Raw genomic sequence first — 18,857 nt, forward strand, 5'->3', positions numbered from 1 at the left:
CCAGCTTTCTTGCTCACACCTCCCTCTGACCACTGTGACATCATATGGTCCGATGCCATTTCACATGGCCGAGGTAAAACCAGCAGTAGCTCTGACACTTTGTCAGTGGGTCAGCCACGGTTGGCTGGACTGTTGGGAAGGTTGTCGGGGGATTCGCTGATTGAAGGTCTGTGGTGGACAAAACACAAAAAGAGCCGACATGGCAGAATACTGCGAGAAAGTTCTTGATTTTTCGAACTTCAGTTTTTCTTTTGCTGGCTGTGGGTTCCTTGGGGTGTACCACATAGGGGCGATGGATTGCATGGAGCAACACATCCCCCACATTTTGGCCGACGCCCGTTTTGCAGGTGCCAGTGCTGGCGCCCTCATGGCCTGCTGCTACATCTGCAAGGTACCCCTAGGTAAGCCGTATCTATATATATAGTCTTTCTCTCTTTTCGTCAGTCGCCAGAGGGTCGACGATATCCATTTCGACCATTGGACAGGCGCAATAGCCGAGTGGTATAAGCGTTGGACCTTCAGCATGAGGGTCCCGGGTTCGAATCGCGGTAACGGCGCCCAGGTCAACATAATGTGCAGACCTGCTAGTGCCAGACCCCCCCCTTCGTGTGTATACGCACGTTAAAGATCCTGTAACCCATGTCAGTGTTCGGTGGGTTATGGAGACACGAAAATATCCAGCATGCATGAACCATGCGGTGACGACCCGGCCAAGCTACAAAAGGACCTCCGCTGCCTGGAAACCTGGGAGAAAGAGTGGGACATGGCATTCCACCCCGATAAGTGCAGCCAGCTGCCCTTAACCCGTGGCAGGAAGCCCATGAATGCCAGTACCACCTACTCTCTCCACAGCCATACCCTCCAGCGAGTTCCCTCTGCTAAGTACCTCGGGGTCACACTGCACTGAGACCGACCTTTCCTGGGACGAGCATATTGACAGTGCCTGTGTGAAATCCAACAGAGCCCTGGGCTTCCTGAGGCGAAACCTGAAGGTGTGCTCCAAGACGACCAAGGAGTTGGCGTTCAAAGCCCAAGTTCGGCCAATTGTAGAGTATGCCAGCACTGTTTGGGACCCCTGCACCGACACGCAAGCCTCCAGGTTTGAAAAAGTCCAGTGAAGAGCAGCCAGGTTTGTCTTCAACCGACACAGTGTGAGTAACATGCTCCACCAGCTCCAGTGGCCTTCACTTGAGGAGGGCTGATGCATCGCCAGGCTTTCCATGCTATATAAAATAAAGCATGGTGAAGCATGTGTGAAATGCACAGCCCTCAAACCTCTGCCCCCAAGCGGCAGAAGAAGCCAACACAGTCAGCCGTTCCAACGCATCCCCTGCCGTACGGACTATAGAAACAACACCTTCCCAAGAACGATCTGCAACTGGAACACCCTCCCTCCTGAAACAGTCCAGTACCCAATCCTGGGCATCTTCCTCCAGAGGGTGTCCAAGCAGTAGACTATTCATCCTTGCCCCCCAACCCCTCCCCCAGTCCCCCCTCCCCCCAAACTAGGCCTGGCGCACCACTAGGGTGCCCTGGGGCACCACTTGCCTCCAGCTTGCTGGTGGGACAAGGCCAAACAGCTGTGGTCAGCTCTGCATACAGCTGTATACTGCAAATTAGCACAACCCCCACGCCACCCCCCTACCCCCCCATGCCCCCCACCCCCTCCATTCTACCAACAACGTCTCTCTCTCTCTCTCTCTCTCTCTCTCTCTCTCTTTTTTTTTCAACATTTTTTATTCAGACAAAGGTTTACAGATACAGAATTTATATGTTTTGTGCATTAGAAAGTATAGGGTAAGCATATAATTAAGTTCTAAGTACTGACAAATCTATAACCGCAAAACAATATAAGTTCATTGGCAAAATTCCAAGGTAGCATTGTGTAGCTTAATCTTGTATCAAACAGTTATAAAGTGCCCATTTTTCCACAAACTTGTTATATTCCATAGTTATGTTGAAGGCATACTTGTCTACTTCATATGCCTGTTTGAGGTCTTTTTTGAACATTTGTAATGTTGGTTTTACTTTGTTGATTCTAAATTTGTATACATAGAATTTAGCTACCAATAAAATATATGAGAAACATTCATCAGTTTTCATTTTGTTATGTCCAAAAAGCACCAGTGTGTCATTCCGGTTAAGTCTATCACAATGTAAACACTTTTCTTTTAAATATCTCACAAACTCCTTCCAAAAATGTTGTACATGGTTGCATTCCCATAAATAATGCCGAATTGTATCTCTTTCTTCCTTACAAAAATTACACATGTGGGAGTATTCCCATCTTCATCAAAACCAAATTTGTCACAAGAATATGATAATTAATTTTCATCTGGAACCATTTTAACTTTATTTCATGTATTTTTTTTGTATTGAAAAAACTGTTTTTCCAGTCAAGCTTGTTTTCAAAAATCAAGTCTCTCTCTCTCTTTGTCTGATACCCCACGCTGCTCCCCCCCCCCCCCCCCCTTCCATTCTACCAACAATGTCTCTCTCTTTCTCTTTGTCTGATACCAATGGGGTGCGCAGCTTCTCCAAATGTCAGTAATTGCCAAGGTTGGCAGCTGAACATCACCGGAAGAAGAAGAAGAAGAAAGGTTGGTAATGTAACGGAAAGAAAATTGCTCTTCCACGATTTAAGTGGTACATTCCGATTTGCAGCAAGTATTTTTTCCCATACAGTATGGACAATAAGATGCTCTGCCTCCCTCCCACCATATTGTTTAGATTTACTGAATTATGGATTGTTTAAATTAACCAGAACGACCACATCTTTATACACAGAGTTTTCAACTAAGCTTATGGAATGCAAAATGTTTTGGGAATGTTGTGAAAGTGATCCACTGACATTTCCCAAGGGGGTGTGTTTGAATGGCTCTGTTTGATTGGCTACTGGCTCATGCTTGCTTTCAAAAGCAAACAACCGGATTCTCAAAGCTGAAGGATACATAATATATATATTTTTGTTTGTTTTGGTTTTGGTTTTGGATATATCACTTTTGATTATGTATGAATGGACTGCCCCCAGTATAATTTTATTCACTGTACGTGTCTTTGAAGTTATTGAGAATCCTTTGAAAATGCTATACTTTGCTCATTTATTGTCTTGAGTTGTTAGGAACATGACTGCATACACTTTCACAATGATAAGTTATGAATGAAGCACAAAAAAACAACAACAAAAAAAACAAAAAAACCCCACTCACACACACACACACACACACACACACACCAGCGACAAAAACAAAAAAACAAAAACACACAGAAAACAACAACAAAAAACAAAACAAAAACCAACCACATAAAACTATAAAAAAAAATTTAAAAAAATGTGAGGAAAGGGTGGGGTGTTTAGTGCTGGCAAAGCTGTGTTTGTTTTTTCAATGAAAAAGAAAACATCACATTTCAAAAGAAGCAAGGTTTTAGTCACAAAATTACACTTCACACAGACACACACACACTCACACTCACTCACTCACTCACACACACACACACACACACACACACACTCATTCACACTCACCCCCACACACACACACTCACACCCACACAAGTATGTGTAGAATATAAATAATGAGTATAAAAATATATGATGAATATATATAATTTAAAAAAAAGAAGCTTTGATGGACAGAATGAAACTGATAAAGAAAGCAACCCTACTCAACATGGCTTTGGCCTGTTTGGCACAAAGCCAGTGTATGTCATCAGCATAGGGCTTAGCAAATATATTGAAATAGAGACTGTGCCTATTGGCTACCTAACTGATAACGCTCAACTGCAGGATCTACTTCAGCTCAACACTACCAAAGTGACTCAGCAGTAGTGCAGGGCCCTCTATAGGATTAGCCCCATGGTGACAGGACAAACATTAGCAGCTACTATGTGTGTGTGTGTGTGTCCCCCTAAAAAAAAAAAGAAAAAAAAAAAAGAAAAAAAGAAAGATCATCTCATTTCATTAAGAAGATATTCAGATCTATAGCCAGTATTTTATGATTTCTCACTCCCCACACTCCTTCTCTCCCTCCTCCCCTGCTTTTCTCCCTCCCCTACCCACCCTATTCCATCCCACACACCCCAGCACTTCTCCCTCCCCTCCCTGCCCCCCCCCCCCCCCCCCCCGCCCCCTCCCCCCACACACACACACACACCCTCGCCCCCATCGGGCTCATGCCCTCTTCTTCTTTTCCTCTATGATTTTGTGTTAAACAGTGATTGATGTAATAATGATTTGTGCAGATAAACTTACAGTAGGCCCAACAACAGAGTGAGCACTTTACAATCAGTGGTTTCTCCGCTGCAGTGGGAATTCATTTACACAGCTTAGTCTTTTGTGAAGGACTATGGGTCTCTAACGAGGAGGCAAGATTGCACTGGCTCTTACTAGTGCTGCAGCCTTCTGGATAGTTGGCCTTTGAGAGCCACCCCAACGCAGTCCTAAAGGCCTCATGGCCGCTAGAGTGGGGATGTAACTTGGGCAAGACACTCTTCACTGTAATCGATCAATTCTAGTTGAGATTGTCAGGACAGAAATTGTCTCTTCTGCTGTTTTGCTGGTCATAGTCAGACACAATGGATTATCATACAACACAACACAATAATTCGCATATGCGATAATAATGTGTGCAGATGCGATCGTGCGCAGGATCCTGATGGTATCAAAGGAGGCGTACAAGCATGCGCTGGGAGCCTTTGACCCTGACCTGCACGTGCACAGCATGCTGCAAGACACTCTGGAACAGCTCTTGCCGCATGATGCGCACGTGCTGTGCTCCGGGCGTCTGCACATCTCTGTGTCCAGACTGCTGAGTCTGAACTTTCTGGACATGGAAAACATGACACGCAACGACATCATCAGCGAGTTTGGCACCAGGGATCAGCTGATACAGGTGTGTTTATGTGTGTGTGTGTGTGTGTGTGTGTGTGTGTGTGTGTGTTCTTGTGTGCTTTGTGTATGACTGTTGTGTTATTGTAAAGCACTTCAAGAGGTTTGAAAGTGCAAAATAGATGTACCATTAGTATTGTTATGATTATTATGATTATGATATTATTATTATTATCATTATTAGCATTATTATTGTTGTTGTTATTATTATCATTATTTGTGCGCTGAGTTGGTAGCTTGTAAAGTGTTTTTTGATCTGATGTTGTTCAACATAAGAGAATGTTGTACAACCTGAAAATATAAATGTTGTGGAATTCTGCAAAAAGTCAAAATTCTTGATTTGAAAAAAAGCTTCTTACACACAAACACACAGACACAGACACAGACACATACACACACACACAACACACACACACACACACACACACACACACACCTAAAACCCTCAAATACAATATGCCTGTGCAGAAGAGAGAATGATGACATTTATCCTATGACTTTGACCTTTTATGTTTCAAGGTATTATATATATGTGGCATACAGTATCTAAAGCATATTATATATATAATATGTATAGATTTATTTTATGCATTTCAGATTTCTATATCATGTGAATACATGGGCATGTCTCACAAGCTGATGAATTTTTCGGGTTTTTTTTTTCTCCAGACGCTGCTGTGCAGTTGTTACGTTCCTTTGTTCAGTGGCACTCATAATCCCATCCTGGACAGAGAGGTTAGTGTCTGGACCTAAAATTTGAATTGCCATTAGAGAACTCTACTGAGTGAATTATTCACGCATATATTTATGGAAACAAAACTCACACTGCATGCATACCCCCGAAAACGGAGTATGATTGCCTACTTGGTGGGTTACATAAACAAAAACTGTCATATGCACATGAAAATGTTACATGTCTGTATGAGTGTGTATGTGAAACCTGACTGAAACGTGATTGAATGACACAGGAAACGAATGATGAGCACCCAGTGGCAGCTGTCAGTTGGCTCTACCCAGGTAGGAAATCTGTCATGCAAATGACACTGCGTTTGTAAAGCACTTAGAGCTTGGTCTCGGACTGAGGATAGGAGCTAGCTATTAAAGTAATTTTTTTTAGTATCCATATCATCATCATCATCATCGTCATCATCAGTTCACTTTTCTAAATTCTGTATTGTTTGTTTGTATTTTACAGTAATTATTGTACTTTTTGTTTTGAAAAAAAAACAAAACAAAAACCCATCTGTACTCGATATTGGGGAAAGGTCTTTCGAATCACTGGATTTGATGTGTTCATTGGCACTGTCAGTCTAATGTTCTTGACTTTATAGTTTTGACAATATTGAGCAAGGAAATGCAGAATTCTTTTCAACATCTTGATGTATGGTTTACTGGGATTTTGAAATTACTGCGATTTTGGAGTGACTTAATAATCAATGTTCTCTGTGGTGGGATATCATCAGTATTCAAAGTGCCAGCATAGTCATGTGAAACCACTTTATCTCTTTGTGTATCATGTTTCAACTGTGCAGCTCTGTGATTTGACCATGACCCACATTGATCTGTCCTGTAGTTCACAGCGCATAGCATAAGAACTGAAATGGTCCTGGCCTCTCGTCATCTTGTACTTTGCCACCAGGTCTAAACTAGATGATTATTTTCCATAAACAAAATCCAAGATGAAATGCCTGCAAGTTATATAGTTATCAGCTGGAAATGTAAAATTTAAAAGAATTCTTTATGAATGCACATACTTTTGTCAATATCATTTAAGAAGCTGGAATGAAATATAACATCATTCTGGATAATTGTTAAGTGTGCCACTGTTCTTAAAAACAAAAGGTTGTGAAAACACATATTATATCCTCTTATCCACAGCTTAATTGTTAAATTGTCTGAAGATATGTCAGATATCCCCACCCTGTTACTCACTCATAAAATGAAAATTATAAAAAGGAGAAAGTGATGATTTACCGCAGTTTGTAAACAAGCAAAAGAAAAAACGGCAACAACTAAACCCCCAAAACAAAACAACAACAACAACAAACAAACAGAAAATGTTTCAGTCATAAAACTTTTATTTTCAGTAAATAAAATTTAGGACATGTTATGATTGTGACCCAAAATGTTGAACTTGCCTGTGAGTATTTGTTCATGACATGGACACGTGTGGCATACTCCAAGAATATATATTGGGATATTATTTAGTGTGTGTGTGTGTGTGTGTAAGATATAGGTGAGTGTGAGAGTGTGTGTGTGTGTGTGTGTGTGTGTGTGATATGGATATACCCATAAACATATTTGATATCATCACCCAGTACTGACTGACTGCTTTAAGTTTTGGGGTCACTGTTTTGATTTCATCCCAATCACTCCCACTAATTATCACTGGCATGCGCTAAAGGGTGTGTGACCCACTTTCTGTGTCGTGTCGACCCACAAAAGGTGAGATGGGTTGATAGCAGTCTTAGCTCAGCTGTTCAAAGGGCGACCTTTCAGATTAGTGCACCTGCTTTGAATGGTCAGATGTGCTTGGCGTGTTTTTTGTCGTTCTGAACATGACCATTGGATATCGACAAGTCACCCTATCAGTCGTCAAATGTCAGCAAGTAGATCCATGCGAAAAGATATTTTGGTGGTGTTTTGTTCTACTTTTATCCATGGGCAGGTTCAGCAAGTAGAAACCTGTCCTAAAAGTGAAACAATGGAAAATAAAACAAAAGTAGAACTTCATGTTTTGTGTGTGCGTTAGTTTTGTTCCTTTTTTGCCTAATCATCAAAATACTAGACTATAAGTACAGCTAGTATAAGAATTACACTGTTAAAGAAAATAATGGCAGAACATAATACAGAGTACAAAGTTATTTTTGCCTAGTCATAAATTGTTAAACTTATTTAACTGCAGCTTTGGCAGATTGATTACAACTTTAGCAATACAGTGAAGGCATTATGAACAGTATACTTGGCATGATATATTGCTATGGGTCTGTTTCTCTCAGTCTCTGTATTTATCATTTCTATTGGACTGATTTCCGTCTCTGTTAAAACACAGTTATAGTGCTGTTCGGTGCATGCATGCATGTGTGTGTGTGTGTGTGTGTGTGTGTGTGTGTGTGTGTGTGCATACATATGCACACATTGCCTGTGTATGTGCATGCTTGTATTTGTGGTATGTGTGTGTGTGTGTGTGTGTGTGTGTGTGTGTGCATTATTTTGATTCATTCACTAAAACTTTTGCTATGTTCAGTACTCTTTGTGGCAACGGTTGATAAAAAAAAAAAGCCCCTCAAAACACCACCTGTCTGTCCGTCACAGATCACCATGGATGGAGCGTTTTCCAACAACCTGCCCAGGATAGACGACAACACCATCCTGGTTTGCCCGCTAGCCGGCAACAACCACATCTGCCCTGACGATCCCCCGCCCCCTTTTGGCACCACCGTCTTAAAAAACAACTCGCTCGACATCTCTGCGAACAACCTTTGGAGGCTGCGAGACTCCTTCTTCCTGCCTCCTCCGGAGAACTTCATCGAGTATTACCATGCTGGCTACACTGACGCCCTACGGTTCCTCACCAAAATGAGTGAGTCATAGCTGTTCAAAAGATTTTAGATGTTTTCTTTGGGGAGGAGAGGGGGAGGCATTTTTATGCCTTGATTCAAGTACACACATACTATAAGGTGACCCCATAGTGCATGCTGTGGTGAGGGTCTTCTTCTTCTTCTTCGTTCGTGGGCTGCAACCCCCACGTTCACTTGTATGCACATGAGTGGGCTTTTACGTGTATGACCGTTTTTACCCCGCCATGTAGGCAGCCATACTCCGCTTTCGGGGGTGTGCATGCTGGGTATGTTCTTGTTTCCATAACCCACCGAACGCTGACATGGATTACAGGATCTTTAACGTGCGTATTTGATCTTCTGCTTGCATATACACACGAAGGGGGTTCAGGCACTAGCAGGTCTGCACATGTGTTGACCTGGGAGATCGTAAAAATCTCCACCCTTTACCCACCAGGTGCCGTCACCGTGATTCGAACCCGGGACCCTCAAATTGAAAGTCCAACGCTTTAACCACTCGGCTATTGCGCCCGTCTGGCGAGGGTCTGACTTCTGTCCTGTGAAAACTGCCAATACTGCCCCACTTACGCTGAGATCTCAAAAGTAAATTTTGGAGCGCATCAGCTGCAAGGATGGCATCAGCTTCTATTCTCCTTGGATTTGAAACCTGTGGCAATAACGGAAAGTGATGTTGTATGTGTAGTGTGTTGTTTGAACATTATTTTTTATTAGCATGCATGTACGTACACACATGTACACAAGAACACAAATGCACAAAACACACCCACAAACAAAAGCCCCAAAACAAACACACACAAACATACATAAACAGCACACACACACACACACACACACACACACACACAACACACACACTAACACACTAACACACACACACTAACACACACACACTCTTACACTGAATTTATGAGCTACAGTAACTGCAAAACTGTTGAATACAATTCCAGGAATCTTTCATTCAATGAATTCAGTTTAAAAAAACAAAAACAACAACAACACACAACTGAAGTGACTATAATCCTGGCACGTGCAGAGCTGATACGGTGCCCAGCACACAAAGAAGTGACTGTGACTGACTGGTCAGGGAAGGATAATGAGGATTGTCCAGACTGCGGAGAATATACGACACAGGCCAACCTCCACAAGGCCTTTTCTCTGGACCAAGAATGTAAGCAGACTTTTATTTTATTTCAAATTTCATTCTCTATTTTATTTTGTTTTGTTTTATTCTATATAACTTCATGTTTTTTTTATTTTATTTTATTTTATTTTTGTTTTTTTTTTTTTGTGTTTTATTTTATTTTACTTTCTTTTGGTTCTATTTTATTTGGGTTTTTTTTTGGACACAGAAGGTAGCAAACTTACTGACTTTGAATGTTAGATGCTCCTTCATCATTGGACGCATGAGACATCCGAAACACTCCATATGTCACGGAAATGGACATGTGGCGGGAAGTAGATTTAATCCTTACCTCTCGCGGTAAAGTTGATCTGAACCTAGTTGGCCTTGACTTGTGAGAACCTTGCCAGTTCTTGCTGCGAGGTGGAAAAAAGAAACCCATTTTCCTGGCGTGTCTCACAAGAACCTCTAACTATCATGTAAAAAAAAAAAAAAAAAAAAAAAAGCTCCTTGTGTATCACCCCATCACGTGTCTACAAGGCTGAGAGGCTTCACTCCACTGTTTGCAGCCAGTTCATGTCATGCTAAAAATAACACACATGTATCCATCTGACTCCGAAAACAAAACTCACAACACTGCGCATCGAAGAAAAGATCAATCATCACGAAACAGAGTACAAGTTGTCTGTGTGCCAGTTTACCGTTTAATCATTATCAGTATGGGTGGGTATTATTAAATTGTATTTCAAACAGTTAGAAGAGATATGTAAGCAGTCTTTTCTCCATGCACAGTTTGAAGATTTTGCTCCACAGCCTAGTCACAGCAAATGTTGATGAAAAATAAAAGAGTATGAATAGATGTTGAATGCTCGGTTCTGACAGAGTTTGACCGTCTTCTCTCCAGATGGAAATAACACTAATGTGGATTAAAGTAGTGTCTAAGTGGATACCATGCTTAAAGTTGAAGACTTTGATGACAGACATAACACTAATATAGATTAAGGTAGTGTCTAAGTGGATACCATGCTTAACTCTCTCCATACGAACGGCGAAAGAGACGACGTTAACAGCGTTTCACCACAGTTACCATCATCAAAATATTGCAAGCGGAAGGCTCTTATACTGAAGAGGTGAATGTTGACAAAGAATACCACAATTCTGACGACGGAAGCTATAGGTTGGGTCATTCAGACACCCACTGGACATCCGAGGGGTCTGTGTAGGGGAGAAGAGAGGACTGGCCGTACCGAGTGAGTTAAAGTTGAAGACTTCAATGACAGACCTGTCAACAGAAAATGTCAGGATTAGTGGAGACTGAAAATGGACATTGTCTGCATGTCTGGAGTTTGAGGAAATATTATATATATATCTAGGTACAATAAATGTTATTTTTGATGACGATGATGATGGTTATTATCAATCATTGATGATGTTGACAACGGTACACACACACACACACACACACACACACACATGCACGCACACACACACACACATTTATGTTTTTCTTTCTTTCTTTCAACGGGTCTCTTACATTCTCTAAAATTTTTATTACTTATGTGAAAAGACAAAAAATGAGACTACTACTACTACTACTACTACAACTACTACTACAACTACTACTGTTTTTATCATTTATTAAAAAGGATGGGTGCACTGGTTAGTTACTCTTTGCGCCTGTCCCAACGAGAGAACTGAGTACACTACAGCCTTGCCTGGAGGTGAGGTAAAAGTGTGTCTCTGTGTTATCAGCCTATCCTACACAATGAAAAGCACTGATAAGAGGCCAGTGTTATTCTTTTTTCTTTCTTTCTTTCTTTCTTTCTTTATTATTTTATTTTATTTTATTTTATTTTTTAGTTGCAGAGAACAATACATACGTACAAACATCAAGACAAACTTTGAAAAAAAAAAAGACAAAGAAAAGAAACTGAGAGATGTTTCAAAGCAAATGACGGGCGCAATAGCCGAGTGGTTAAAACGTTGGACTGTCAATCTGAGGGTCCTGGGTTCGAATCACGGTGACGACGCCTGGTGGGTAAAGGGTGGAGATTTTTACGATCTCCCAGGTCAACATATGTACAGAACTGCTAGTGCCTGAATCCCCTTCGTGTGTATATGCAAGCAGAAGAACAAATACGCACGTTAAAGATCCTGTAATCCATGTCAGCGTTTGGTGGGTTATGGAAACAAGAACATACCCAGCATGCACACCCCCGAAAACGGAGTATGGCTGCCTACATGGCGGGGTAAAAACGGTCATACACGTAAAAGCCCACTCGTGTGCATACGAGTGAACGCAGAAGAAGAAGAAGTTTCAAAGCAAATGAAAATGAAACAAAAAAAGATTAAACAAAAAACATATGGACAAACGAAAAGCAGCACAGTTATTGACTGAAGAAAGATACAAAATGTACAGGGCATTTTGTAACACTTTTGATGTATAAGTAGAGGTATAAAACAAATACATTATAAAGATTAGCATCAGTGACCATAGATCTGCCCTTCCCTCTTGATTCATGGAGATATGTATACTGTTTCACATCTCTTTTTGTTATTGTCACTTAAAAAAATTTTTTATAAAGAGGTCATTTGATTAACAAATAATTGATCCATTTTCTTTCAAAGTTATTGAATCTCAATTCTAGATAGAGTGCATTAAAAAAAAAAAAATCCATTTTACATTACTTTTTTTTTAATTTTAAATTTCCTTCAGTTGGACTTAAATAGTAGGTTTGGATATACTGAATCTACATTTGTAAATTGTGTAGAAATTTGCAAGGAGCAGTACAATAATCACATTTTATGCCTTAGAGGTAACACCTCCACCTTGGAAGTGAGAGAATCTGAGCGCACCGGTTCAAATCACGGCTCAGCCGCCGATATTTTCTCCCCCTCCACTAGACCTTGAGTGGTGGTCTGGACACTAGTCATTGGGATGAGACGATAAACTGAGTTCCCGTGTGCAGCATGCACTTAGCGCACGTAAAAAAACCCATAGCAACAAAAGGGTTGTTCCTGGCAAAATTGTGAAGAAAACTGCGCTTCGATAGGAAAAACAAATAAAGCTGTACGCAGGAAAATACACACACACAAAAAAAGGGTGGCGCTGTATTGTAGTGACACGCTCTCTCCGGAGAGAGCAGCCCAAATTTCACGTAGAGAATTCTGTTGTGATAAAAAGAAATACAAATACAAACATCAAGTTTGTCGTCCGCTTTCGTTTTCCATTTTTGGGGGGCAAAGAACATGAACTCTGCATTTAAGTTCAAGTCAGTACAGTGTTGACATCTTTCCTTCGATAATTTTTCAAAAGTCAGTGCCGGTGTAGGAGTTTATTTGTACCCCTGTTGGATTTTACCCCAGGGTCAAATCTGGCCTGTCTAGATGAACCAAAGGGTGTATAACTAATCTGATAGAATGACACCCAGATGTAAACTGCAGCCAGTCAGAACTGACCCGCCCCCCCCAGTTAGGTTTTACCCCCCACCCCATCATTATGGATATGGGGGTCATTTGGGGCTAACTTGAAATGTCCCCCCACTCCCCCTCCCCGACCCCCTGCTCTCCCCCGGGGGGTAAATTTGGTCCAGTTAGAATGAATACAGGCTATCAAACTAGAAATCCTCCACATTTACTTCCGTTTACTTATGATAGAGAAGAGCTGGAGGGGGCTTTGGGTGTGGGGTGGGGTGTGGGTATGGGTGAGTGGCGGAGGGGGGGGGGGAGGCGTGTCAGGAAAGGCTAACCCAGAATGACCTCCCTTCCTTTTTCAATTGCTCGATTAACTCTCTCCATACGAACGGCGAAAGAGACGACGTCAACAGCGTTTCAGCCCAGTTACCATCATCGAAATATTGCAAGCGGAAGGCTCTTATGCTGAAGAGGTGAATGTTGACAAAGAATACCACAATTCTGACGACGGAAGCTAAAGGTTGGGTCACTCAGACACCCACTGGACATCCGAGGGGTCTGTGTAGAGGAGAAGAGAGGACTGGCCTGTACTGAGTGAGTTAAACCTATAGAGAAAGGGGAGTTTCCAGCCAGGTAGGGGTCAATCTTGACTAGTGCCACAAATTATCCTGGGGGTAATTCAAAGCAGGTGTGGGGGTGGGGTGGTTTGATGCTGTCACAAAAGCGGTGTTTTACTCCTCTCTGTCGCCAGTCCAAGCCATGGTGGAAGAGCTGAAGAAGATAAATCGTCGTCGCATCGTCACCGCTTTTTCCATGACGGAAATGATGAAACTGGTGGTGACGGCTCCTTTCCAGGCATTGCGGCTCGTCCCTTTCGTCATGAAGCTTTCATGGTCCCTCCTCATGAACCAGTCGGTATTTGTTTGATCTGTTTTATTTTGTTTGATTATTTTACTTTATCTTTGTTATTTCATTCTGTTTGTTGATTGATTTACATACGTACACACACATATATATATATATATATATATATATATATATATATATATATACACCTCTCTCTCTCAGTATATATATATATATATATATGTATATATATATATATATGAATATTGTGCACTGTTATGAAAGGAAATCTCAGGATTTTTTTGGGTTTTTTTTTGTTTTTTTTTTGTTCACAGTGATGGTAGTGTGTTTTTTGTGAATTATATGTATATAATATATTTCTATTTAGTATTATTATTATTTTTTACACATCGATTTTTACATTATACAGTGCATCGAGCATGTTTGACACTGAAAGGCACTGCGAAAGTTAAATTCTTCTGCTGCTTCTTCTTCTTCTTATTGTTATTATTATTATTATGGTCATTATCATTATGATTATGGTGGTGATTATTATTATTATCATTACTGTTATTGTTATTATTATCATTATGATTTAAAAAAACAAAAACATTACCATTATTATTATCATTATGATTCATATTATATTATTGTTATTGTTATTATTATCATCATCATCATTATTATTATCACTATTATTATTATTCTTATTGTTGTTGTTAATTATCATTATGATTAATAGTAGCAGTATTTTATTATCATTATTATTGTTATCATTATTATTATTATCATCGTATCATTAACATTACTGCTCTTGTTTTTCTTATATCTTATTATCATTCTCATTATTATTATCATTAATCATTATTATGAGTAGTAGTTGTAGTAGTAGTCTACTGTCATTGTTATTATTGTTATGATTATGACTATTATGATGATTATGATTATGATTATTCTTATCATTATCACTATTACCATTGTTGTTGTGGCGTGCATGTGTGTGCAGAAAGGAGGTGGTGAAGGGCTTGCTGTGAGGGGGAGAGTTTGATTATAATCATGATTAGTAGTAGTAGAAGTAGTAGTAGTATTTTATCATCTTTAGTTTTGATATTATCAGTATAATTATTGTTCCTATTATTATTAATTGTTGTAGCGGTGTGTGTGTGTGTGTGTGTGTGTGTGTGTGTGTGTGTGTGTGCGTGTGTGTGTGCAGAAAGGAGGTGGTGAAGGACTTGCTGCAAGGGGGCAGCACCTATGAGGTGCTGGAGGAGTGGCTGGACGTCCTCACCAGCAGGAGGGCCCTGATGAGGACAGTCCTGTTCAGGGGCAACGCACTCTTCCTGTGGAAGTGCCTCGCGCTGATGTGGGTACCAGTGTTTTCGTTTTTTTTGGTTTTTTTTTATGAAAAATTTAAGAAAAACGCAACTTAATCTTATGCTACGCTTTTTTGTTGTTGTTGTTTTTTGATTTACGTTTTGCTTTTATCCCATGTTGTGTTATGACTCGTATTTTGTAATATTTTATTCTATATTATGTTATTCTGATTTGTTTTGTTGCTGCTGTTTATGGTGTTTGTGTTTTGTTTTGTTGCTGTTTATGGTGTTTGTGTTTTGTTTGTTTACGGTGTTTGTGTTTGTTTTGTTGCTGTTTATTGTGTTTTGTTTTGTTGCTGTTTATGGTGTTTGTGTTTTGTTTTGTTGCTGTTTATGGTGTTTGTGTTTTGTTTGTTGCTGTTGCTGTTTATGGTGTTTGTGTTTTGTTTGTTGCTGTTTATGGTGTTTGTCTTTTGTTTGTTGCTGTTTATGGTGGGTTTTTGTTGTTGTTTGTTTGCGTCTCACTATGTATTGATTTTTTTGTTTTTGTTTGTTTGTTTGCATCTCATCTTATATATATATATATATATATATATATATATATATATATAATTACAGAAAGAGGAGTTGATTTTGATGGAATAATGATGTCTTAAAAAAAATTTTCTACGGTGTCCAAAGGTATTTAAGCTGAGTTCATAGCTTAGTGCAGACAGATTCACATAACTGGTATTCTGCATGGTAATTGTGGATATATATTATCATATACAAAATATACCGAACTTTGCCAGTATAAATTAAAACACTCCCCCTTCCATTCCTAGAAAAAACAACAACAACAAAGTCGTCTTCTTTAATTTGTGGTTGAAGCTGTAAAGATTCCAGCATGTTCTGATTTACAAAAACACAACACTAAACAAGTGAATGATATTAAGTAGAATTGACAGCAATGCTGTGCGGAATAGCGAAATGAAATGTAAGATAAATTTGATTTCCACAACTTGGTTGCACTTCCAGTGGTGAAAATTAAGGGGTTGCAACAAGCAGTTGTGTTGGTTATCTTTCAGCAGAGACGGACAGAATCCACCGGAATCTGCACCAGTGGGTCATGGTATGGCATGTTAAAACAGAATGTAATTTAACTCTCTCCATACGAACGGCGAAAGAGACGACGTTAATAGCGCTTCACCCCAGTTACCATCATCAAAATATTGCAAGCGGAAGGCTCTTATACTGAAGAGGTGAATGTTGACAAAGAATACCATAATTCTGACGACGGAAGTTAAAGGTTGGGTCATTCAGACACCCACTGGACATCCGAGGGGTCTGTGTAGAGGACAAGAGAGGACTGGCCGTACTGAGTGAGTTAAGGCAGAACAAAGTATTTGACATGGAGGAGGCAGGGAGAATCTGAATGGAAAATGAGTCACCAGTATCCCCCCCCCCCCCGGACGCCCCCTCACGAGACATTGAGTGGTGTCTGGACGTTAGTCATTTGGATGAGACTATAAACCAAGGTCCTGTGTGCAGCATGCACTTAGCGCACGTAAAAGAACCCATGGCAACAAAAGGAATGTCCTTGAAAAAATTTTATAGAAAAATTCACTTCGATAGAAAAACATTAAAAACTGCGGGCAGGAAAATATACAAAATATGGGTGGCGCTCTCAGTGTAGCGACGCGCTGCCCCTGCAGAGAGCAGCCCGAATTTCACACAGAAACCTGTTATGACAAAAAGAGAAATACAATGCAATACAATACAATATAACTTTTGTTGCTGTTGGTTTCAGATCCTACGCAGTGGACTTCGTGCAAGGGTCCCGTGGGTGGATGTGGATGGAGATGTACTACGTGAAAGCTGTGGAAGAGAACAAAGCAGCAAGAGCGATTCAGAAGGCCCAGAAAGAGGCGGAACGAAAACGGCGTGCATCTGGAAAAAAGTGAAGAATCTCCTGACGTTCCTGCAGAACAGGCCCCAGACAAACCGGAAGATGATGACGATGATGATGCGCCCGCTGGCTGAGGTTCTAAAGAATACGCTGATCTTGCATGCCTGTGTGATCAGCATGCCATGAACAAACAAGTGCCATGTGTGTGAATATGCCTCTTTGTGCCTTGCCTCATGATCTCAGTGCCTGATGCCAAGGCCTGACCAGCACGTTCAGTTTATGCGAAGGTCAGGCCTCTTTCTGCTTCTCTTAACTCTCTCCGTACGAACGACAAAAGAGGCGACGATGACAGCGTTTCACGTCTGCTGACATCATTAACATGTTACAAACAGAAGGTTCTCACATTCAAGAGGTGGATAAAGACAAAGAGTACCGCATTTCAAAAGACAAAAGATATATGCTGGACCATTCATATACCCACTGGACATCAGATGGGGGTCTCTGAGGGGAATGACAAGTAGAAGGCTGACCGTCGCGAGTGAGTTAATCTTTGTAATGAGATTAACAGCAGACGAGGATCAATCACATTCTTTGATACCTCATTGAAACTGAAACTGATCTTCACGCTGTGCATTTTTCTATTCCAAATTTGCCTGTCAGATCGTATTGTGTGTAAAATCATTAAATGGATATTTAATTACACATACCTAACCGCGACCCACTAGTGCCGACTCCGGCAGGGGTCTGATTCCTGTTGAAAGTGAGCCACCTGACCTGGTCTCACCACATACATGACAGAAGATTGTGTTGTTTTTTTTATATATATATATAGCTCTGGCCATGTTGCTATCATGTATTGCCACTGGTAGGAAATAATTGCACTAAGATAAGTTACTGTTATATTAAAAAGTCGCCTTAACAAGGAAACGGGGAAACATTTCTTTTCCTAATTCAATTCATTTTATGTAGGAGATGAGTGTGGTGGGTGGAAATGTTGGAAGGGGGGGGGGTGGGCGTGGGGCATGATTAAGCTTTCTGGAATCAACATTTTTGGATGTCAATACCCTTGTCCTCTTTCTCCATGGGATGTGAACCAGTCTTGGAAGGGGGGATAGGGGGGTGGGCGTTGATTAAACTTTCTCTGGAATCAACATTTTCCAGATAGATGTCAGTGCCCTTGTCCTCTCTGTCCTTTGGGATGTGAACCAGTCTTCTCTTCTTCACGTTCCCTGTGTCACACAGTCTGTCCGCCATCAGGTGATGAATAAAGCTGTCTTCTCCGGGTCCTGCCGGTTGCTGTAGAGCTTGGTCATCAGCAGAGTTGCTTCTGATGGACTTGGACCTAGCGCTACTTTTTTGTTTATTTGTTTGTTTGTTTTGTTTTGTTTTTTTTGCAATCTTCTGTTGACTTCTTGAATAAAGGGAGAAAAAAGGTTGGTACTGTACTGTGGCGATCCACTCTCCCTGAGAGCAGCCTAAAATTCACACAATCTGGTTTGACAAAAAAAAGTAAGCAATACAGTCCATTCCCCTGCCTTTTTGTCAAGTAAGCCTTGACACTTTTTTTTTTCTTCTCTTTTCCGCAGTCTGTGATGTACTGTCTGTTCTGTTTTGCTCTGGCGATTAGGTAGTGAGGTGTAAACACTGGGATGGCTACTAGCTGCCCATTCTGCAGTGTTATTTGCCTATATGGCCTTTTTATTTACTTTTTTTGTTTGGCTTTGAAGTATTGGGGTTTTTTTTCCCCTTTTTACGATTTTTTTTTTGTTATCTGGGGATGATAAATTAACGGAATGGCTGGCGTCCT

At 40.7% G+C, this 18,857-nt stretch overlaps 1 protein-coding gene across 1 annotated transcript; it reads left to right on the forward strand.

The window, feature by feature from the left end:
- Positions 1 to 62: 62 nt before the first annotated feature.
- LOC143301302 (patatin-like phospholipase domain-containing protein 4) lies at positions 63 to 18,021 on the forward strand. Its single transcript, XM_076615505.1, has 8 exons — positions 63 to 401; positions 4,633 to 4,892; positions 5,558 to 5,623; positions 8,204 to 8,471; positions 9,503 to 9,637; positions 13,755 to 13,914; positions 15,063 to 15,212; positions 16,952 to 18,021. The coding sequence occupies exons 1-8, from the start codon at positions 200 to 202 to the stop codon at positions 17,103 to 17,105; spliced, it is 1,395 nt and encodes a 464-aa protein (XP_076471620.1). The 5' UTR covers positions 63 to 199; the 3' UTR covers positions 17,106 to 18,021.
- The last annotated feature ends 836 nt before the right edge of the window (positions 18,022 to 18,857 follow it).

Source organism: Babylonia areolata, chromosome 27 (genome assembly GCF_041734735.1).
Source record: "Babylonia areolata isolate BAREFJ2019XMU chromosome 27, ASM4173473v1, whole genome shotgun sequence".
Taxonomy (NCBI): Eukaryota; Metazoa; Mollusca; class Gastropoda; order Neogastropoda; family Buccinidae; genus Babylonia; species Babylonia areolata.

Excerpts from the sequence above, each read along its gene's own strand:
- LOC143301302 (XM_076615505.1), top strand. The coding sequence starts at position 200 with ATGGCAGAATACTGCGAGAAAGTTCTTGATTTTTCGAACTTCAGTTTT. Across the intron at positions 402-4,632 it reads CATCTGCAAGGTACCCCTAG|ATGCGATCGTGCGCAGGATC; the intron begins GTAAGCCGTATC and ends TAATGTGTGCAG. Across the intron at positions 13,915-15,062 it reads TGGTCCCTCCTCATGAACCA|AAAGGAGGTGGTGAAGGACT; the intron begins GTCGGTATTTGT and ends GTGTGTGTGCAG.